At 36.4% G+C, this 25110-nt stretch overlaps 1 protein-coding gene across 1 annotated transcript; it reads right to left on the bottom strand.

Annotated features, from left to right (window-relative positions):
• Positions 1-5515: 5515 nt before the first annotated feature.
• LOC141596906 (uncharacterized) lies at positions 5516-18258 on the bottom strand. Its single transcript, XM_074417181.1, has 3 exons — positions 17355-18258; positions 8787-8916; positions 5516-6558 (listed from the first exon to the last, which is right to left on the bottom strand). The coding sequence occupies exons 1-3, from the start codon at positions 18057-18059 to the stop codon at positions 6074-6076; spliced, it is 1320 nt and encodes a 439-aa protein (XP_074273282.1). The 5' UTR covers positions 18060-18258; the 3' UTR covers positions 5516-6073.
• Positions 18259-25110: the final 6852 nt, after the last annotated feature.

Here is a 25110-nt window from a genome sequence, read left to right as displayed (position 1 = left end):
AACATCCATTATGGTTTCTAAATAGTCGGAAAAGACACTCATCATGCATCTTTGGAAGGTAGCGGGGGCATTACATAGCCCGAAAGGCATTCTCCTATATGCAAAAGTACCGTAGGGACATGTGAAAGTAGTCTTGTGTTGGTCATCCGGGTGTATCGGGATTTTGAAGAATCCCGAGTACCCGTCAAGGTAGCAAAAGAATTTGTTAGAGGCAAGCCTCTCAAGCATTTGGTCAATGAATGGTAGGGGAAATGATCCTTTCTTGTTGCGGAATTCAATTTACAATAATCGATACACATACGCCAACCGGTGATCTTCCTTGTGGGTATTAGCTCGTTATTATCATTTGTTACCATCGTGGTACCTCCTTCCTTAGGTACCACTTGAACGGGGCTAACCCACAAAGAATACGATATAGGATAAATGATTCCTGCATCAAGTAATTTCATAACCTCCGTTTTTACAACTTCTTGCATGTGGGGGTTTAGTCTCCTTTGTCCTTGGATGGTAGGCCTATGGTCTTCCTGTAGATGAATTATATGCATGCAAAAATTGGGGCTTATTCCCTTTAGATCATCTAGACTATAGCCTATAACTTTTTCATGTTCTTTTAACACATCAATCAAACTTTCCAATTGGTTCTCATTAATTTTTTCATTAACAATCACGGGTTTGGTTTTAAACTCATCGAGGTAAGCATACTTTAAGTTTGGGGGAAGGGGTTATAGAGTTGGAGTTTGTACCTCACTTTCTACCATTGAAGTTTCACTAGGGGCATCTTCCATCTCCACCCTCATGGCATATTCGACTTGCTCCTCATACCCATCGTACTCAAACTCCATGACGTATTCATCTAGCTCTTCGTCTTGCACGGTATGATCTTTGGTTGCTTGTTCTACTTTAGTGGATTGTGATGCTTCCTCGAGAATGTCATTTATCAATATGGATTGCTCATAGGTGAGCTCCTTGTAAGCTAGAGCGGCTTCACGGAGATCTACTTCCAATTCCCAATGCTTATTTTTTGCCTCACTTGCTTCTAAGGCTTCCAATGCTTGCAAAGGGTCCTTGATGAGAGTAGTACTCGCATTGTCCTCTACACAACAATCTATAATACCCATATTGCAAAGTAAAATAGGAGGAGATGGTGAGAAGTACCTTGAGGAAGTGTTCTCCTTCAAGGTAAAGAAAGACACAACTAAAAACAATTAACGAAAATCAAATCAATTGAACACCATCCCCGGCAACGGCGCCATTTTTTGGTGTGGTCTAAAACTCGTCGTCAAAAGCTACCAACCAAAACAGTATTTATAACTTCACAAACTACTCTTAGCAAAGAGGTAAGTAAAGTTCGGATCCCAATGGACGGGTATTGATGTAGGATCTTCAATTGCAAGTAGCTATGTCTTAGGGTGTCACAAATTGGGTTTGAGATGAGATGTGGTCTAAGCTAATCAACAAGATGAATGTAAATTAAGTAAAGCAATTAAAGGGTTTGTAAACAATTGATTAAAAGCACTAGAGTGTCATAGGTTCATAGAGGATTCATGAGAATAGATTATACAAACATGTTCTCAAATAGATGCAAGCACTTATTGTTGTGATTGGGATCGAGTTAGTGTATATCTTACAATTCCTAGAAGAATTTAGGTCCCGGAGCCGAGTCGTCTAGACTATACAACACCTACAAGTCGACTTAGTCTCCTCCTATTCAACTCTTATGCATGGTCTAATTAGGATCTAGTTGGTTTATGTCTTACAAGCCTCATTGAAAAGATAGGAGATGGGTAAAAAATGCAAGGATTCATAGGCTCGCATTTCATCAAACATAACATGTGCATAGGTTGAAATCACAACAAGCAAGCAAATTAATTATGAAAACATATTAGATTAATCATAGATTAATTCCCATGTTTGTTTCCCCTAATTCCCCATTAACACTAACTAAAGAACTACTCGCTCATGATCAAATTTCGCATGCTAATAAGGTTGTCAATCATACTAACAAAGCAAAACATGATGAATAAATGATGTGATTAACAATAATTAAACAAGGGCAAAAAGGAATTATACCTATGGAGATGATCCAAATAATAAAGCAAAGAATAATAGAAGTACTTGATAATTGATGGAAGGTTGTCAATCCTCCAATAAACCCAAATGATCTTATAATTACCCAAATAAAACTAACAACAATTGAGAAATTAAGGAAAGATTAAGATGTGATAAATATTGGGAAATGTATTACAACTAAATTAAGATAGGATTAAGAGTTGATTAAAATGAGATTAAAGGTTAATTAAAACTTGATGATAATCTAGGTAGTACAAATGGGTATTTATACTAAAATTAAGTACAAGGATTAGGGTTACTAAGGGCTTAAATGACTATTAAGACCCTAAGAGAAGCTTGAGAAAATGCAACTCCCGAGGGACATGCGCGGATCATGCTTGAAACTCCTACCAGGATCCGCTCGGATCACCTGAAGCACGGGTTGTCCTGTAAGAGGATCCGCTCGTCCTGGAAGTCGGGATGCTCGGATCGTAGCTCTGGCACGCTCGGATCATGCTCAGGGATGCTCGGATCGTTGCTCTGATCCGCTCGTCCTGAGCTCGAGCCGCTCGGATCGTTGGACAGGGTTCTTCTCTTGTTTGGCTCCTTATCAATCCGCGGGGATTGAGTTGGGGATGCAAGGATCTCTTCATCATTGCCTATTTCACTTTATTTATTTGCTTATGCCTCTAGTATGAGTCTCCTCCTTGATGCTTGGTCATTAGATGCGATCCATTTACCTCCATTTCCCTCTATAAATGCAAGGTTAGCAATCCTCTCCTACCAAGGACACAAAACCTCCAAGAATATGCAAAATGGGAAACTAAAGATAACAAAATTACCCTAATATATACTAGAAAGCATGGGAACGAGGTTAATTCGGGGACTAAATGTGCTCAAATATGAGTCACGTCATAGCCACGTCTCGTAGATCGTATGTTAAAATGCTTTTAAAGGAAATGACTATGGTTTTCATTCACATGTATTATATTTTTATCATGTCGTTATCCATGTCACATAGTGTTCGTATTGGCTTATGCTTGTGTGATCATTCAAGATGGTTTGGTTGGATTATCTCATATGAATGTCTCGTATGCCATTGTTCATGGTTGACTTCAAATGTATAGAATATTATTCTTATGTCATAGTTCTTATGTCATTTAATTATTTTGTATATGCTTTATTTAATATGTTCTTGTTTATTTGTGTTTTTGATGTAATAAGGCTGGGAAAACCCTGAGTTACTCCGCAGTGACTCTGGCATTCATTTTTAATGAATGAATAGGTTGGAGGTTGGTGCTTATTTGGAGTTTCGACGAGTGAGTTAGCGAGCGTTGTACTTACAATGATTGAACTTTACATGTTAGTTTATAGTATTGTTTAATACCACATTTTTATATTATCAAGGGATCGAGATCCATTAAATTCCTTTAATATGTAGTTTGTATTAAAAGATTTCTTAAATTCAAATTTTGGTTTGTGATTTAATGACTGCGCGATTTTATCTTTACAGTTTTTAGAATCTCGCATTTTCCGCTGCAACATTTGTGTTTACTTTATTATACAAGTCCGAGAGTTCACACACAATCTGGTTTCATTTCATTCATTGGTTTAGTCCCTAGGATCAATCGCTCTGATACCACTTCATAACACCGTTGTTTAACCAGGAGCCTTAGCAATATGTTCTCAATTAAATGGGATTGTTACCATCTCAGTTGCTTAAGGTACGTAGAGAATAACATAAGACAAAAAATACAAGGGACGTTAAAATTAATTACAGCAAAACTGTCAAGCCAACTTTATTGTCTTACAAGATCAGAACCAATAAATAGGTATGTAGCTAATACAATAGAAGTCTTTATGGTCTGAATAGTAATGACAAATAAACTAGATGTCGAACTAATTCGGCAGCAATTGTCACACTCCCCTGCCCCATCAACATCCAAATCAATCGCACAAATCACCACCTGTAAGACTCACTGCTCCCCATTTGCCAGAAATATCAAATGGTTTATCACAGCGGTGAAAAAAGATTTTTGACACAACAGAAGCACACAGGTCATCCAAAGGTTGAGTAACGTAGGGACAATCTAACAACATGGGTATATTATTATCAATAACAGCATAAGCATTAATGATTAACAATATACTAAATAATTAACCATACAACACGGCAAGTAGTCCGGTCTCAATGTCACACATGCATGTGCCAACCGTCTACCAACGCACATTCCCTTTAACAACATGCTTAATTCACCGACATGGCACAATCCCTTTAACACCGTGCTCATTGTCACTGTGATACAATCCCCTTAACACAGTACCTGCATCAACACCTCGACAGTACAACCCCCTTAACACAGTACATAGCGGCATCACACCTCAACGCATCTCAGTTCCATAATCACAAAAACAACAATGCACAAATACACCATCTACACGACAAAAGCAGCAACTACAACATAGACGTATACCCATCTCACATTAACATTCTCAACATCAATGTTAACCTCATCAAACTGTTGTAGTTCGATACATACAATCACATAATAACAATATACTAGTTGAGTAGGAATGTCCCTTACCTTTTCGTAACTTCACGTGAAAAGTCCTAGCACACGGGATTAGAATTGCTCCTCAACGAATTCGTCGCTTATAATAGTCGTAGAATAGCATACAATCACTAACTAGTGCATATAACAACAATTGTAACCTATCTCCCCTAAATCCAAGGTTAGAGTTTGGTCTAATACATATTAGGTCGACGAATCCAGCAAGAATAACGTAAAACTAATGATTACAAATACGAATTAATTAGAAAAATTACGAAGAGAAGATGTGACCTTGTTTGCCAAAATTGTCAAATCCCAATCAAAATCGCGCTCTCCCTCTTCTCTCTTCCCCTAGCTCGGTTTTTTTGTGAATAATTGTGTAAATAACAAAAAAGGGTATTCATCGATGTTTGGAAAATATTTATACTTTGGGTAAGTCTAGGCTAAATTAGGAAAGGGTAAGGTAAGCGTGCGAAAAACATCCAACACAAGAATAGTCGATCGACTAAAACCACTCAAACCACCCAGTTTAGTAGATCGACTAACTCGACTAGTCTATAGACTAAAATCGTCTTTTAACACGCGCACACAATCACTAGAGTCAATCGACTAAATCTATCAAAATCACGGGTATTACAGGTTAAGACCGCGGTGATGCAATCTTGTTGGGTGGTTGATCTGGGCTACCGGCTATCGACGAAATTAGAGGGTTCTCGTATGTTTGAACTTTGAAACATGCCAATTGGAACCTCTCGTACAAAACTGTCGGAACAAAATAAAATCAAGAAAAAATACCGTTCATCGAGGCATAATTAAGAAAATCTCTATAATTATCACCTACAGATAAACTTTTAATATTCACGTCATCTCATTTATTTACTTACTAGATTTTAATCAAAGGTAAACAAATAATTGGGACGGACGAAGAAGTACGGTTTTTTTTCAATTTAGTTATCGTTACATGCAGGGGCGAGGCCACTAAGGTCTTCGGTGTCGCAGCCGCTACACCAAAGTCGAAAAATTCGGTTAGAATTTTGTGATTTGCTACACCAAAATTTACTACTTTCGCACTAATTATCTATACATTTTACCTTGAATATATATTTTGCTACACCGAAATCAAAATCCTGGACTCGCCACTGGTTACATGTTAGAATTTTATATACAAAAAAGTGTTGGAATACTGTATTTTTGCGGAGAGGTAAATCATATAGCAGAAAAATTGTGATCTAATGGAATTCCTTGAAATATGCGGCCATTGCCTCTAACATTTACTTCATCACGGGCTAATCCAAAACGATGATGTACAATTGAAGCCTCCAATTCATATCATCATTTTGCCTCAAACTAACTCGCGTGTCAAAATGACTCGTTAATAATTCACCCGCAACCATATCCAAATTGAACAAGAAATGATCTGAATTCACCAGTCACTCGTATCCTGACACAAATAACCCGTTCGCCAAAACCATTCATGAGCTATCCAGCACAATTTCGAACAATTCGGCCTCTGATTCTTCATCATCATAACCGATTCTATTGTTATTGTTGGCGTAGTAGTTATTTTGATGGCTGTTATTACTAGCTGTGCTTCTAACGGTGGCACTGTGAGCAAGCCACTCAGAGTCTAACCTTTCCATGGAGAACAACTCTTTGCTATCATCATATTCTAACGAAGTGCCGCCTGTGAAGCATGGATTTGGAGTCCTATTTACGTTTGCTGGTCCATAACTAAAGCTACTTTGACCCAAGTTTACTGTTGCTGTCATGTCTATGTTTGATGCAATTATAGGGTACATTGGCATCCCGAAATCCTCTGATTTGCAGTGAACAACATGGATTAGTTCTGAATCCAATGTGAAGAAAACCTTTTTTTGTCTGGGATCAAATCCGCACCCGATTACCTTTCCAGGTTGCGCCCAATCTTGTTTTTCGGATTCGAAAACTAGCTTCATCCCTGGTTTTAAAGAAAGTACATATGTAAGTTAATGGGTGGAGCAGGATTTTGAAGTTAGGAGGTCAAAACAAAAACTGGATATTTGGAGGTGAATTAATGACGGGAGTCCATAAAATGCGAAAATTAAACAAATGAATTCATATTTTGCATTACATAGATAGATGGCAACCAATCAACCGTTGTCATTTCTCCACGCTTCACCAATCACCATTATTTGTAAGTACACAAATATGAAATATACTTGCACCAGACAATGTTTTGCATAAATCATATATTTGAATTTTATTCGGTGGTAATGCCAACCCTATATTTTGCAAGATAGGAAATTTTACTCTCAAAAATTTTGCAACCAAATCATGTTATAAAGGTTATTAGTTTCGTTATGAATGTCTCGTGAGATTTACTCTAGGGAATTGACCTGGGCGGGATTGAAAAATCTCAACGAAGGCAAACGTGTAATAATGTAAACTGTAAAGGCAACTCGAAAAAAGTTGGAAAATTTTAACTAAAAACTTTGAAATTTTCGTCCGTCGACCAGAATAAGCGTCACTTCTAACCCCCTAGATTCACGACTACTCCTAAACTCCAAGCATGACGTCGGTGAAAGCTAAGAATAGGAGCATATATATGTCAAAGGTGGAATAGCTTGATGATGACTAGTCGATTACGAATAGCCTAGGAAAATGCCTTGAGAGATTTTAGTCAAGAGATGCGGGATATCATAATTAGCTAATCTTTACCACTCGTCGTAATTCCTCGATTTCCTTTATTTGATTAAACAAGGTCTAAGGACACTACTCTATTAGTCTATTTTCAACATTCATCCCATTGTTCTATGTGAGGATTACCGATTCTAATTGCTAAACATTTCACTATTCAATAATTAACCTCCGGATTGGTTTTGCAAAAAAAAAAAAAAAAATTAGAAATTATAAAAGGCATAACATGTGTGTACCAAAAGGAAATTAATTAGTGAAGACTTTGTCTTAATTGATGAAAAAAAGAAACTGAGAGAATAAGAAGTCACGTTAGGGTTCATTAGTCAACGTCGGAGATTGAATAAAAAGAATTAGAAGATATGTTAGGTAGCATAAATGAAAATGGGGTAAACATTAGATAAAATTATAAAATCAATTAAAATTTAAAACGAGAGAATATAAGACATAACATATTATAATAAAAAAATAAAAAAATTATATTTAAACAAAAATAAATATTTTGTATAGATGACACAAAATAAGGTCAATATAAAAATAAATCCCGCGCACTATTTTAGTTAATCCTGCGCATTTTTCCCTTCTTTTCCGAGTATCCCTCTCATTTATCACCCTTCTAAGAAAGATACAAGAGAGAGAAGGCCAATATACACCCTAATCCCCATTGTTTTTTTTCTTTCGTCAAATTAAACATTCACCGGCACCCTCCCTATCCAGCCTCCCAACGCCGCTGACCACCCCTCCACACCCTAATCCCGCCACCAACCACCCCTTCCTACACTTGACCCGTACGCGTAAAAATAGTTTGTGCGTGCCAATGGAGATAATGGCAACCACTATTTGTAAATCAATCGGTTTATTTATGTACTTGATGCTCCACTTTTGATTGATTGATCTAATTAGATGAGGGAACAGATAACATAGTGCAATGAAATTAAAGATTAGCAATAGAAAAAGAAAATGACGATTAATGGTTGGCACACCAAACCATAAACCATTATAGGCTAGGGGTCAATCAACGGTGACCGCCGAAACCCTGGATCTGCTGGTGGATTGTTTCGCGGAGTGGTGGGGGAGACGTTAACTAGGTGGTCGGCGGCGCTGGGAGGTTGGTGGGAGGGTGCGGTTTTTGCGGTGGTCGAAGGTGCGGTTACTGCGGTTATAAGTTAAGTTTCTGCAGTACGCGCGCACAAGGGTTGTAGTGCTCGGCGCGGTGGTGGGTGGTTGACGCTGATATGGGGTCATGGAGGGGTGAGCAGCGCGGCTTAAGGTGGCCGACGGTAGGGAGAGGGGGCTGTTGGTTTTGCGTGTAGATGGAAATCGTTGTATACTGCTTTCCCTTTTTTTTCTCTCTTGTTTCTCTTTGGTGGCTGAGAAATAAGAGGGATATATTCGGAATAAAAGGCAATAATGCGCGAAATTGAGTAAATTAGTAGGCGGGATTTAGCAATTACGTCGAAATAAAATTCGAACTAGAAGGCAATATAATCAAAATGGGAAACATAGGCGTACCAGTGAGATAAACAGAGCCATTTGAATGAAACGCAATAGAACCAGGGTAACTGCCGGGTAGCTTATTCATCGTCGACCCGCAAACTGTTAACCCCACCGACATCATAATGCCGCTTCCTTTTTTGCTTCCCTGAAAACTCAAAACACTTCGGTGGTTATTATATGAGATGTTTTTATATTGTAACGGTCTATTTTCATAAAAACCACTCATTAATTACCCATAGTAAATGAGTTATTTTTTATACAAAATTATCGTTTTATAATGTAAAACTGTCTTATTCTATAATTTGTGCGTACACATTTTTTTTTTGGAGAGAGAAACTATTAATGTATAATAAAGTAGAATAAAAAAATTTAAATTAAACCATGTGGTGTTAGTCCAGTGGTAGCCGGGTTAAACCTTGAAGCTTGCAGAAATGCAGGAGTTGAGAGGTCCCGGGTTCGACTACCAGCTGGGGCGATGATCACTTGGCCACTGCAGCCCCCGAAAGGGGTGACTTACATGGTCCATGTGGTAGTGCGGGAAATTCAACCCCCTCGTCATAAAATTAAAAAAAACAAAAAAAAAAATTAAACTTAAAAACTTTTCATTGTTATGGTCTTATGGACCACACAGAATTCCTGCTAATCCTCTAAATTCACCATTATCAACTACCGAGTATAAGTTAATAGACTTAAAAAAGTTTTAGTGACATTGATATCCACTTAATGTACTCCTGAACCAATTTCCTTTTAGTCTTCACCAAAAAAAAAACAAACAAAAAAAAAGCCAATTTCATTCTAAAGTAAAACACAAGGAAGAGTTTGACAAGATTTAAACCCTAGTTACAAACATCACCTTTTATAACTTTACTAGTTAAGCAAAATGAGGACTCTAGTACAAATGAAAATGTCTTTTTAATTTGTCTTGTCACTATGGAAGATGCTTAGTTTAGTTTTTTCAAATTGATTGGATTAGTTTTAATACATTCTAATGTTTAGTTGAATTATTTTAAAATGGAGTTAGATGTTCTATGAATTCTAACTTAATTGCAGCCCTTCAAGACCTCCTATTTGGGTGGTCAATTTCTTCTTCATCCCATAAATATTAGACAAGCTAACCAATTTTAAGGATGAATGGAATTGGAACAAACACGTCTATACCTCTATTGCTCGTCGGTATCATATTTAAATACATTTTATTCCATATTGTTAACCAGAAGCTCTTTAAATTAATGCCTAAAACTTGCTAAAATAGCGGGCTTGGACAAAATAAAATAAAAAAATAAACGGGTAATGGACAAGAAAATTAGGTCTGCTAGAATAAATGGACGGGCTTAGACTAAACAAATTTGCCCACGAACAGCCCGCTAGGCCCGCTATTAAAAGTTACCTCACAAAATTCCTCAAACTCTCGGTCCTCTGCCGTTCTGTGCTTCTGTCGTTCTCTGCCGTTCGCTGCTCATTTCATTTACAATTTGTACAATCTAAACCAATTAGGTAGCGTAAATGAATATACTTATGCTTACGTATAAGTCGGAGACTATTGGTATTTAGTTATTTACACTTGTCGTATAAGATTCGCTGAGAATGGACATGCTACTAACCAGATTATCGTATAAAGATAGTACCTTTCAAGTATTTACACGTGAGTGTATGTAACCGCCAACAATGTCGCACAAACACTAAGGCAAAAATTAACTTTTGATGTTTGTATGACAATATTGCCAAACTTATGTTTTTTCAAAATATAGTAAACTTATCTTTTGAAGATTAGTATATTTTATTAAGTTTGAACTTTTAAAGACAACTGTTAAGTTTTTGCGGGATGTGGCGATAATAAACTCGTGTTTTAATTGAAACACTAATTTTTGTATTTGTTTTTATTCGGGCCCACGGGCCGGCCCGCTTTCTGGTAGTGGGCGGGTACGGACATTGAAAACTGGCACACTTAGAGGGTTGGGCTGTGAAATAAGGCCCGTCGAACACTTTTTTAGCAGTTGGGTCCGTCCCGTGTCCGGCCCAAGCCCGCTTTTGATCAGCTCTAGTATAATTCCACTGTCTTTCAGCTTTGGTTGAATTTTCTACTTTTCTACTTTAGATATAGTGCCTCCATTAAATTTATGTAATTTATTTTCGCAATACACTTTTACTCAATTCAGTACTTTTTACCTATTCTTTTCCATTGTATACCCTTGTCATACTAGTGTACTGCATCCAAAGAAAAAAAAGGGAGAAAAAGAACCACGCAATACAGTATCCCACCCCACCAAGTCCAACCACCCTTATCACCGGAGCCCTGCCTGCCGGTGGTCCATCACACCAGGCGCACCCTGTCCTTCCGCTCATCGCACCAAGCAGCCTTCCTCCCCGCTTTGCACACAACCAACATAGCTAAAAAGTAGCGACCGCGGATTTAGTGGCCGACAGAATATGAATGTGAATTGAATTCATAGAAATTGAAACCATATCAAATTCATATTGGGCGACAAAATATCAATTCATACAAATATTTCAACATTATTTTTGAATTCAACCATATCAAATTCATTGAAACCACCCCCTCTTTTCTGAGGAGGGTGGTTTAGGGTGTTGATGTTTGACAACACTGGTATACGGCGAGTGGTTTATGGCGGTGACTTAAGGCGGTGATTGATGGTGGTGTCGTAAGGCGGTGGTTGGCGGCGATAGTGGGTGGAAGAAGAAATATATTAAGAGGATAACAAAGGAAAGGGAAATAAGAGGGAGAAATGTGGAGGGTATAATGGTCAAAAGTATACTGCAATGAGTAAAATGCGTACTGCGAAAATCAACACCTTAAATTTTTGGTGTACTACTTTCTATTTTCAAAAAATTTTAAAAATAATGATCAAGAAGAAGATAATACGGAAAAGTTGATTTTTTTTTTCTTACCCAATATAAAGATATGACAATCAATTTGAAAAAAAATCGCAAATAATAAGAGAATGTTTAACAAAATAACCAAACTTGTCGTTAAGAACAAAAAAAGTAAATCATATATTATATTAAAGCAACAACCGCAAGCCCCGTTGATCACCACGTGTCACAACTCCTTCAAACGCCACGTGTCATTTTCTATTTAAAAATATATATAAGATTTGCAATTAAGTGCTACATAAAGTAGCCGTTTTTATTTTTAACATCACTTAATAAATTCCAGTCAAACCCATGAATTAACTTAAAATCACATCAAATATTCAGCCACAAAAAGGAAACAATATTTCACTTTTGATCACTCCCCGTATCTTTTCCTATTCAGCCACAAAAAAAGGAGAAAAAGGATTGTACATCAGATGTACTACCACACACTTAATGAGTTTTTGTGTATTTTTTTTTTTTGAATTCTATAGAGAGTATAAATTACATTTTAGTTTTATGACGTCAAAAATCAAAATTTTCTGAGCTTATATGTAATTTTTTTGAATTAAAAATTAACTTTTTGAGATTAATGTTTAAGTAAATGAACTCAAAAACTTTATAATAAAACTCAAAAACTTATACCATCTGATGTACGTAAATTTTGTTGACAAACTACGTAAATTTCGGCTATCAACCTATGATTTCCTTAGCCAGTTATTCCTTTTTAAAATAATGCAGGATTTCCTACCATTTTTACTTTATCTTTTTCTATTTTGCCAATTTCTATTCAATTCTTTTCCATGTTTATCATTCATAAATTCATTAAGCAATCATAAGTGAATAATTTATCATTTTGCCAAGAAAAATCGTATATTGTACCTCTGCCGTCAAAAGCGATATGAACAAGTACATAGGTTGGGCGGGCAACCAAGAAATCACTTCGATATCTAATGTCGAACTGGATATAATCATTTTCATTTCATTTTCATTTCTAAAGGCTTGAGGTATCGATGATTTATTATTTACGTTTTAAAGAAGTTATATTGAGTTTTTATGGCTTATTATCGAAAATTGTTTAAAATTTTAAATTTGTTAAACGAATAATTGTTAATTTTTGACTTTAGGTTTACGGTTTAACTAACTTGGAACATGTATGTTGGTAATTATTCAATCTTATCTTTTTCGTTTCCATGATGTATAGTATATTGTATAATATATGTGTATACAAAAGAAATTTATTTACGAATGTTAGTTGTAGATTGTGTTGTGTTTTTAGTAGGGAGAATATTCGATACATGTTTTTCTATGGAATTTTTTTTGATTGAAACCTCCATCGACATATATTTTTGTATATGCTCCACACGTCTTTGAAGGAGAAATATCAATTAAGATTGAAGGTTGTAGAATAAGTCCTAAGAGAAGTCACATAGACGACGGTCATTCTAAGGCAATAAGCATAAGCGAGAGCATGGGTCGAGCTCGACAATAGTAAATGAGAAAATAATGACATTTTGAGCTCGATATACGACAACACTTTTACTAAATGGGTTATTCGTGTCAAGTTCGTGTTAAAAGAGTTCAACCCTAACCTAGCCTATTTAAGTTTCATATTGTGTCTATTTAAGTTTCATATTGTGTTGACGTCAACCCAATTACTTAAAGGGGTCACAATGTCTTTAACCCTAACTTCGTGCTGGGTTCATGTCGTGTTTTTGAGTCGTATCATTGATTGACGCCTGTAACTATTAATAATTGTGAAAGAATGATTAAAGACAATACTTTCCCCCTAATAAACCAGTAATTCAAGTCTGGTCACAAATATCTCACAAATCTCCTAATATCACACTTAAAAGAGGAGAATTGTAGTTATGATATACCTAATTACTTTTGCAAAAATGAATCAACCTTACTCTTATCTCATTTCCTATTTGACGTTCATTTGATTATATCCAATCATCACCATTCATGACCATACTATATTCGTCAAATAATCATATGAAAATGGCTAATAATTTTGTCGAGGGTATGTCACTCCTATAGATAAGTGAAGCTATAAGTACATTAGTTGAGTGTTCAATACAAAAGTGTATAAAAACCCATAAAAAGAATATAAAGCGTGTATTTCCATAAGAAAATTATTTAAATCTGTAACACGGGGTTGACATGTTAGAATAAAGATTGGTCATTACGATTTGAGACAAAATTCGAGCCGAGTCAAGCAGTTAGGTGAGCTTTGATGTATTGGAAAACAATCATTTGTTAAATATATTTTAAGAAAGTTTTTTAAAGAGTGATTGAAGAAAGGGTTTTAAACATTGTCCCGTGGTGATTGGTGGCTAAAAAATGGGTTCTACATCACTTTATAATATTTACCACAAACACCAAACTTCAATAAATTTTTCACTAATGTTAAAAAATTTGATGTTTCATCCATCGTTGAAGTGTTATCGACCGTGGATAGTATATATTGATTGAATCATAATGATTTTTGGTTAAATAATGAAAATTATAAAGGTTAATTTAATTATTTAGAAGTAAAAATCGACTACGTAATTGAATAATAGAGGGAGAAATCGAGTAAAGTAGTTTTGTTTTTGGCAAAAATACAAAGAGCACAATGAACGTGATGCATATTGTGTATGCTTTTAGAGTATGATAGTTATTATATAATATTTGAATATACAAATAGTTATTTCTTTATACTCGAATACTCGATTAAAAGCACATAAATGAGTTTTTAGGGTTTATTTATAAATTAGGAAAATTACAATGATTATATAAATATTATTTATAACGTAAATTTGAAGATCACCCGTGTGGGCACGCGCTCAAAAACTAGTTATCAATTACTCCCTTTTATAGTACACTTCTTCAAACTTACTCTCTTTAAAAAAAAAAGTGTAAAAATTACAGCAAAAAAGTTACTAAAATTTTGAAATTGCTCCAAAACCTCTATTTTTGTAAATTTATGATTAAAATGCCTTTAATTTATTTCATTCTCATATTATCTTCTTCTTCTTCTTCCATTCTCCTTTGTCTTTTTCTCTCTGCCCTTTTCCTCCTTATTTATTTTATTACGGGATTTCCGATTGTTTAATTTGGTTAATTTGATGATTATTTTGTTATTAGATAGTATGTTGATAGGTTCATTATCAAGGTTTAGTTTGTGACTGATTTATATTAATTTATTTTATTTTGTAAGGTAGGGTTCTCTATTGATATTTGTTCATGATCTTTTTATTTCTCATGCATATTAACTTTGCTAATATTAAATCAAAAGCGAGAAATAAAGATAGTAGTGGTAATAGTGTGTTTGGGTGTTTAATGATGTGAATGATAATGATTTGGGTATTTAATATGCGTGGAGAAGTGGGGGTAGTAATGTTGGAGGGGATTGGGTTTTGAAGAATGAAGAAGTATAAGGGTGTGGTGTCTAAGGGGTGGGGCAACGGAATGCGGTGAGTTTAGTGTTGGGGAGTGGGTGAGTGATTGTGGTGGTTGGGTGTGGAAGGTAGTGATTGTTTGTGGTTGAGCAGTGGATAATTGTGATAGATTAAGACAAAGGAGAATGGAAAATAGGGAGACAAGAAGTAGTAGAAGAATAAATATGAAAATTAAATAAACCAAGAGCAAAAGTACAAAAAAATAGGGGTTTGGGAGCAATATTAATATTTCGGCAATTTTCTGGTGTAAATTTAAAACTTTTTTTTTTAAAGGACTAAGTTTAAAAAAGTGTATTATAAGAGAGAGTAATTTATAATTTACTCTTAAAAAAACACTACTATAAATATATGGAGAAATAAAAACGTTAATATAAAATTAAAATATTATATTCATTTTGAAAATCTCTCCAACAAAATATTATTTACAACCAAAAAAATGTATATATGTGTATTGAAAAGATGAGTTAAAGTATCATTCAGAAAACGGTAAAAAAGCAACAAGGAAGATAAAAAAGAATGGGAGGGAGTAGATTGTAGGTGGAAACTATAGCAAAATCGACTACCTTTATGAAATTTTACATCCACTAAATTAGTTAATATTCTATTGTACTCCGTCCGTTCAGCTTATTTGTTAAATATTTTCATTTTGTCTTTTTTGCATATTCTGTCCATTTGTTTATCTTTCTATATTAAACATGATTCTAATAAGCTATTTGATCATCTAATCCAATATATTATTGCCTCTTGACAGTTGACATCCAATAACACTATACCGTAAAATGATCGCATCCCCAGTCGTTTGATCTTTGTGCCAAAAAGCATAGCTAAATGATAGGCTCATATTTCTACTATCTATTTAGCATATTTTAAGTATAATAAAGCGACATTGGGATGCGGTTTTACATGATTTACGTCACTATTGCCGTTTTTCGAGTGTCGGGGTAATAATGGAGTTTTGAACAAAGATTGGAAGCAAAGGCATGTCTTGAAATCTACCATGGTACAAAACATTTACAAGCAAGAAAGAAGACTAACTAAGACATGAAGAAGTGAAAGGATGAAGCAATTGAAGATTTGAAGCTTCGTTTGCGTAAGGATCGAATTCAAATGAGTATATGTTGAGTTCTAGAGCTCGTATCGATGCAAGGCCAAGTGGAGGTGAAAACTTATGTTCTTAGCTTTCCAACGACAGGTTACACGCCTCATTTGGCCAAGTAACAAGAGAGATATGACCTTTTGAATATGACCTTTTGAAAAATGCAGTCCAGAGACAAAGGCGTACCGTGCGCCTTTTCTTGGTATTATGCGTTTTTATTACGGGCTTCCATCCAACTTAAGCACATCATTTCCTCTTTAACCTAGGATTATATATAGGTGAATACCATTAGGGATTCACCATCTTATGCTTAATTTTGTTAATCAAGTTATAATTGAAGAATTATCATCTAATTTGGGTTTGAGATCTATTATGGAGAACTAATCTCCTCTTCTTAATCCAACTCAAAGGTGTAATCTTTGGTTGTAAGACACTCTAATCTTTCTTTTTGGTTTAATTAACAATTGAGAGATTAATTTGTAATTGCTCATTAATTGTGATTTCATTGTGAGTAATTGCACCTATTAGATTCCATTGCTACATCTTCTTGTTATCTACCTTATGTGTGTGATTTGCACTAGGGGAACTAATAAGTTGGGTCAATTACTAAGTGTGATTTTCTTGTGATTGTCTTCTAATTAAGGGAATTTGGAGAATTAATCTCACTAATAGGGCAATAACATTGGTTAAAATGATTGATTGAGTGATTTTATCAACTAAAGTGTCTCACTTTATTGAGTTGGGTTAAGTCTTCCTAACTTGATAAATTTTCATCGTAAAACTTGTTTGATTGAATACTTGCTACTCACTCTTATTTGAATAATGTTTTGCTTTTGTTACTTTTGGAAACCAAACTAAAAAACCCCCAGTCCCTTTCATTTACATGCTTGTTTGTTGATTACTTTACAATTGTTATTAGAATATAATTGAAAACCGATTGCAAAACCCTCCTTCTTTTGGGTACGATCCCCTTATTACTACTTTACTTGTCTTAGAATAAGTTTAAATTAGCATTAAGTGTTACTTATAAATTGTTAATTTAGCCGTCTTAAGTAGCGACATTTTAGGCGTGTCACTAAACAAAGAATCGGAGGAGTAATCTTTTTTTACTTTACCTGGAAACAAAATTAAACGGAAATTTAATCTGAAGCTAAAAGAATATAAAGTTACCGTGTGAGCAATAGCCGCCGAAGACTTAATCCCAGAAATAATAGAAGAATCACTGTGTTGACTCAACAACTTTGCCTTCTCCAAATTTTCACCATCACCTTTCACCAACCCTTTATTCACCAAACAACTCACTACAGTAATTTCAAAATACGCTTCAGGTGGAAACGAATTCCCCAACTGTGGACCCGGCAACGGCAAGTTCATCCTGACCGTCAATTTCGATGAATTGATCGACGTGGAGAGATTTGAGCCGTTGATTTTGAAGCGTAACTTCTGCATGAAGTCAACTGAATTCAACCCTACTTCCCATGTTTCTTCAACTTGGTGATTATCATCGGTTATTGCTCGAAGACTGTTAAAAAGCGAAGATCGGACGGTTGAGGAATTGTTGTATTGAATGAAAGCGAACCGTGACCATCCGTTTTCGACTACGTCGTTTATTAACGTAGGGTGATCCGCCCAATTGAATAAGGCCGTTTTTGTTGAGGATCCCCTGTTGAAAAACGCGTGATTATATAACCTTCGTTTGGGGTCGTGTTGTGGTTGTAACGATATTGTTTTGGGGAGTGGTTGTTGGGTGACGGCCACCCGGTTTGGACGGAAATGACGTTGGATCAGTCGAATTACGACATATAAGAGAACCGTGAAGAATATAACGACGATAACGGTAGCGGCAACGATTAAAGCGTCACGGTGCTTAAACATAATTTTGATTGTTTAGAAGATGAATTTGTTAAGAAGAGAAGCATGGACTGAAGAAATATTATACGATTATTATACGAATTTTAATTTGTCAAGGAAAGAGACAAGCATAGACCCAAGAAATATTCAAGAAAGGTGGGAGATTTTGAGAAGAAAGGTCATATTATGTGTTGGGTGTGTTAATAATTTAGCCAAATTTATGTTTCAGATGGACTATTTTTCTCTATTTAAAAAGATGGGATTTATGATCATTTTATGATTAAAATTTAAATATAATGGTGTGGTAATTTGTCTTCTAATAGTGAACACATCTGACTATAAAATGGTCTCAAAATCCCGTACTTTTGAGAAATACTAAAATGATCTGTCTTTTAATTTAATATGTTAAGGGGGAATGTTGATTATTGAATGTTGAGATTGAATTAAGAAAGAAGGTTATGGTTATGTTCAATTATCTTTGTGTAAGTTAATTTAATTTAAGCAAACCGACACTTTTGGCCTGCATTTTTAAATGCGTTATCCTTTAGCTTTCTCTAGTCTTTGGATGAGAGATAGTGGTTTGGTGTGGTATATATATTGATTGATTGTGTGTAGTTATTACATATTGGTCAACATTTACGTAAATAGCTCAAACTAGATTATTATGACAAGTACAAATCAAATTAAGGGAAATTTCGTATGTATGTAAATTGTAAACCTTCGGTTTTTAAGTTCTATAATAAATAGTATTCGACCTTTTGAATAAAGATTTAATTGTCGACAATAATTGATCATGAGTTTTGAAAATGTTGATTTTTTTTTTTCAAACTAGTTGTTGCCCCACGCCCTACCAGGCGCAAGACCCCAATTCGAAATCCGTTTGGATAAACGCATACGTAAGCATCGCAATTGAAATGGATATTGTTTGGTCTATGGATGTTTTGGATTAAACATGAGCAAAGGAAAATCCAATGCTTATTTTAATAGAGTGGATGAGGTTTTAAAGAATGAGATCCTTCAAGTTTCAGGTATTGTACAAGGTAATCTTCCCTTTAGATACTTTGAGGTCCCTATAAAGACTACAAGACTAAATGCTCGGGATTGTGGCCCCCTTATTGACAAGTTACTGAACAGAATAAGAGGGTTGGGGGATAAGAAGCTTTCTTATGCGGGTAGGCTTGTTCTAGTGCAATCAGTGTTTAAGACTCTTCACAATTATTGGGCTTCAATGTTTATTCTTCCAATTGGAGTCACTACAAAAGTGGAAACAATTTGTAGAAACTTTCACGGGGATGGGGGTGTGGACTACATCAGAACTCCCGTTGTCTCATGGGAGAAGATCTGCAAACCAAAAAGAGAGGGTGGTCTTGGACTCAAGAATGATATCTTGTGGAATAAGGCAGCAGTTGGGAAATTGGTTTGGTGGATAACTTCCAAAACTGACCATGTAATACTTCGTATTAAATAATTATATAGTAATAATATTTTATTATATTTAGCGAGTTGGGCTTGAGACGAAATAATAATTATAATAGTAATAAAAATAATAATAATAATAATGATAATAATAATAATAATAATAATAATAATAATAATAATAATAATAATAATAATAATAATAATAATAATAATAATAATAATAATAATAATAATAAGTTGTAATGATAATAATAATATGCAATACGCTATACTATACATGTATTATTTACGTATACCGCACTCACCTTATATACCCTCCACCCTACCTTATCCACCCACCCTTATTTTGTAATCTCACAAAATCCACCACCAATCTGAAGAGAGAAAGAGGAGACGAGAGGAAGAGAAAAGAGAAGGAGAATTCCGTCCCTCCGCCCCGGGTTCGTAAGGTAAGACCGTCTCATTAGCTTATATATTATCTTATTAAACCGCCTCGACCTTGACCCGCCGTTGACCACCCTCTTGATCCACCGTTGACCACCCAAAATGGGTTTGACCGTGTAATCATAAAGGTTATTGTTGTTGTTGTGCAATCGTCTTAAGACCGGTTTTTAACCCCTTTGTCGTGACTGATCGGAGTTGGGGTTGGGGTGGCTATGTCGAGGGTAGTGAGGAGAAGCTAGTGGTGGTCTTGGGTGGTGGGTAGGGTGGCTGTGGTGGTCGGGATCTGGGGTAGAAAAGAGGTTGTCCGAGTCGTGGGTTTGTGTTTGTGGACGAGTGTTGCGGTCGTCGCTGGTGGTTGTTGTCGCCGTCATTGCTGCTGCTGGACTCGCCATGGTTGGGGGACACGGTGGGGGTGGTCGACGTCGGGCGGCGTGGCCAGTGGTGGGGTCGGTTATGGTCGTTGGTGCGGGTTGTTGTTGTCGTTTGTTGTGGCCGGCGGCTATTGTTACGGTGGCCGTGATGGTGGCTGGTGGCGGTAGGAGAAGGCCACCGTGGTGGTGGTGGTGGTGGCAGTGGCAGCTCATGGTGGTTCTAGGAGGGAGTTCGGGTGTGGGTTATTGAGTCGGGTTTTAAATAGCTTTAAGACGGGTTTTATTTAATTAATTAATCCGTATTTAATTAGATTAGATTAGTTAGTAATTAATTATATTTAGGTGACGGTTTTTGTGGAAGATTATTTTATTCTGTTTGCTTATGGAAAGTTGCTAAAAGGTAGGTTAATCCTACTCAGTTTTAATATATGTTTGAATGGTCATGTGTGTCGTATTTTAATGGTCATTGCATTATAACATGATATTGGTTAAGAAGATTGGATGAGTCGGTAATTAGCAGCATATTGTTTGGCATCTTGCATTTATTGTATTGCTTGTATGTCGGAGGACATAGTGGCGTACTTGTTGTTATGGAAATGTAAGGCAGTTGGGAGACTGTCTTACGCTTAAGTCGCCTCTTGGAGCTTCACACTCCAAGAGGGATGTGCACATTAATTAAGTTACGGAGGGACTCGTGTGGTTGAGACTAGGGGTGGGCATAATCCGATCCGGACCGGAAAAATGGACCGGTCCGGACCGGAATCTAGTGAACCGGAATTAAAAATTCCGGTCCGGTCTCCGGTCCACCATTTTCCAAGATTCCGGTTTTCGGTCCGGTCCGGTCCGGGATCGGTATTTTCCGGTCCGGACCGGTTTGGACCGGAATGCCCGGAATTTTTGTTATTTGCTTTTTTTTTTTCTTAAAATTGTATTTTTATTCCGGTCCAATCCGGTCCATCCGGTCCGATCCGGTCCAATGGACCGGAATTTTTGGACCGGAATTTGAAAAAGTGGGTAATTCCGGTCCAACCGGTCCGGTCCGGTCCCGGTCCGGAATTTATGTAATCCGGTCCGGTCCCGGTCCATGAATTTTGTCGATTCCGGTTCCGGTCCAAACCGGTTCGTCCGGTCCGGTCCGGTTTTGGACCGGTGCCCACCCCTAGTTGAGACACGACGTCTGGCAGGAGATCCCGTTGGCTTCCGGGCCCGGTACGTCTGGGCGTGTCCCGGTACCTGTTTGTGGTTGTTGGTATGTCTGGGCGTGTCTCGGTACCGGTGTGGTAGTCGGTATGTCTGGGCGTGTCCCCGGACCGTGGTGGTTGTGGGCACGTCTGGGCGTGTCCCGGTACTGGTGTGGTGATTGTTTGATAGCGTCTCATTCATATCATTGTCATGTTGCATACTCACACACTCGAGTCGTGTCACACTTTATATATTGAAACTGACGTTTGCGTATCTGTGTAGTTGTCACCTATTTTCGGGGTGACCTGCGTCGATCAACATGATATTTTCGATCATATGGGGAGCAGGTTAAGTGCATGTTGTTTGGATAGCACGCGGGAGACGGGACGAGCTCGATGAGTCACGAGACGAGTATAATTGGTTAGAAGAGTATAGTGGTCATGAGTTGTATTTTGTTCATTAGTTTATGTTTGTAATAACTAAGATTGTCATTTATCAATGAAGTTTCTTAATTGTAATTCCAATTTCACTGCCTTGGGAAATCGAGACGGTAACATCTCCCAATTAGCTTGGCCGGGTAAGAAGGGGGTTTTACAAATTGGTATCAGAGCGACGATTTTGGAACCTAAACCAAGAACCAAAATGAATCTAGGAGTGTCTAATAAAATGAACTCGACATGAGTACAATAGGAGGTCGGTTTTGGGTGAGAAGGATCACTCATTTGAAAACTAGATCCTATTGTTTCGGTTGGTCACTACGTGGGCGGTTATGGGTCAGGAAATGTGAAGTGACATGTTGCATGATTATATGCGTGATATGAATTTTGTTGAGCATCGGGCATGATTTACTTACTCAAATGAAATGTTGTGTGATTACATGTAGTTGTGATCATAGTTAAGTCTCTTGCATGATATCTTGGTCCATTTGGATTATGATAATGTATAAATGTGGTGTGATTACGTGTTTACTATAACAAGTCGATGGGTTTCTTGCGTGATATCGTTATTTATGATGTGGCGTATCTTATCATGTGAAAATTTGGTGCAAGTATTCATACGTATAACGTATTTTGGTGAATGGTTATTACGTGTTAAACTGTGAGTGGCGTTAGCCCCGTTCTCTAGCATTTTAAATACCGTATATGTTTGAACTTATTTAGTTTTATAGTTAAAGTGCGATCGGTAATAGTTGTTAGTAAAATAGTCGCTAGTATAAGAAGTAATCCTTAGTCGAATATTGTAAACCATAGAGTGACACCCACCCGAGTGCGAGCTAGTACTCGACCGAGTGGACCAATTTCCAGACACTTGAAAATTTCTGGAAGTGAGTCACTCGACCGAGTGGACTGTCACTCGACCGAGTGGACTCAGCACTCGACCGAGTGTCAGTTTCTGGGCTGTGAATTTCGCAAATACTGTATTATTACCTTATTTCTTACATTTCTTCATCATTTCTCATAACAAAAGTTACTTAAACCTCCTTGAGATGATGTTGTTGCTTGGACCTAAACTTTTTACTCCATTTTATCTCCTTAATTCTTGCTAATTAAATAATGTGAGTGGCTTTTTCCTTGCTCTTAGTTTTTCCCAATTTCATTTTGTTTAAATATACGCTAATTAATTCTTTCAAATTTTGTCAATCAATTGTGTATTTTGTCCGATTCATAATGTTAATCAACCTTTCGTCATTTATGATGTCGAATATGAAATTTTCATGTTGAATTTTACCCATTTTTTTGAACTCGAAAATATACGTCCTTGAGTCAATAATTTGAGTTTGTATTTGCTGCTTGGCTAATGGTTTAACAAGGACCAAAGTTTGGTTGTTATTGCCAACCTTGTCCTACATTTGAAAATTTGTCTTGAAAGTTTGGTTCCAAAATTTTCTAAACTTTAATGTTCATTCCTAAATTTTGATTTTCGTGTTTGAAACTTAATTTAATTAACTAAGGAGGCTACTATCCGGGTTGGTAAAGACATGTGTCATCTTGAATCAAGATTTCATTTTTAAGATGTTGCCCAAAATGTTTTTAAATTTCATCTCAAAATGAATAATTTTGATTTTGCTCTCAAATATGACTTAATTATTTCTCGGTACTTAGTCCTTGTTGATGTAGTATCGTGTTGATTCAATGATTCAAATGTTGTTTGACAATGTAGGGTATGGTCTTAAAATTTGAAAATTTCATTTTAAAGTTTTCTTGATTTAATTAAGTAATAAGACTTCAATTTTGTTAATAATGCTATGCATTGCCTTAACTTGAGAATCTTATCTTAAAATATTGCCAAGTTTATATATATATATATATATATATATATATATATATATATATATATATATATATATATATATATATATATATATATATATATATTCAAATATCCCTTACATCTATTGAGTTCCAAAGTCCTCTTATAGGCCTTTGGATGGAGTGGATGAAGGGTTGAGATTAGACCTAAATGGAGGGTCACAAATGAGTCTCATCTAATCACTTCCTTAACTCAATCACTTTTCCTTAATCATCCCATCCTCTCATTATCACACCCTCATCATCATCATCATCTCTCTCTCTCTCTCTCTCTCTCTCTCTCTCTCTCTCTCTCTCTCTCACTCACTCTCTCTCTCTCTCTCTCTCTCTCTCTCTCTCTCATTACTCTCCCACATTTCATTTCCCAGATTTCTCAAAAATCCAATTAAATCACAAATCAAAATAAAATAAAACCCAAATCTCACATTTCATTTCCCCACCACCACCACCACCACCCACAAGCCCACCCGACACAAACAACCACCCACCACGACCCCAAACCACCACACCAGATTCATCACCGCAACCACTCCGTCCTCCGGCCGCCCTCGACACACCACGACCAGCCACCTCCCCTCCCGTCGTTCTCCGTCTTCGCCTATCCTGCCACCACCGCATGGCATCAACACCCGGCATCCAAGCTCCCTCAAACCCGAGCCAACCACCACATTCTCCCACCACCACCACCACCACCACAGCCCCTCTCTCTCCTTCTAACCCTAGATCTACAATACTAGATTTACAATACTAACCACCACTACCACCCAAAACGATCCTACCACCGCCACGCCTTCGATCTGCCGCCACCATGACCCACCAAACCACAGATCTCGCCGCTTCTCTTCCCCTGCCGCCTCCATCCTCCGTCCTCTCCAACTCTACCGCGACTACCCCTCCGTCCTTCCTCTATATTTTTCGGTTTTGCATCTATTTTCGTAATTTTTTTTAATTATGTGTTTTTCGATATTTTGTGTGTTCTCCATTTTTGTGTGTTTATTATTCAGATCTATTTGTTCTCATTTCGGGTTTTTTATTTTAGATTTTTATTTCGGTTTTTAAATTTCAGATCTAGTATTGTTGGTTTTTATTTCGGTTTTTGTAATTTTTCCGATTTTTTTTGTTTTTTGTTTTTCGAGATAAATAAGAAATCTGAAAAAGACTAAAAATGATTATTTAAATATGAAATTCGAAAAATTTATTTAGTCTTTTTTTGTGTGTCTTGTTATATGGTATACAAAAAAAATGATATTCATGACTAAAGTTGTACCCTTGAGACATTAAAGTTGCATTCTTTAGTTGGTTCGAGATAAATAAAAAATCCGAAAAAGACTGTGTAACTTCAATGCCACT

The sequence above is a fragment of the Silene latifolia genome, chromosome 8, assembly GCF_048544455.1.
Source record: "Silene latifolia isolate original U9 population chromosome 8, ASM4854445v1, whole genome shotgun sequence".
Taxonomy (NCBI): Eukaryota; Viridiplantae; Streptophyta; class Magnoliopsida; order Caryophyllales; family Caryophyllaceae; genus Silene; species Silene latifolia.
This window is presented reverse-complemented; position numbering and strand designations above follow the sequence as displayed.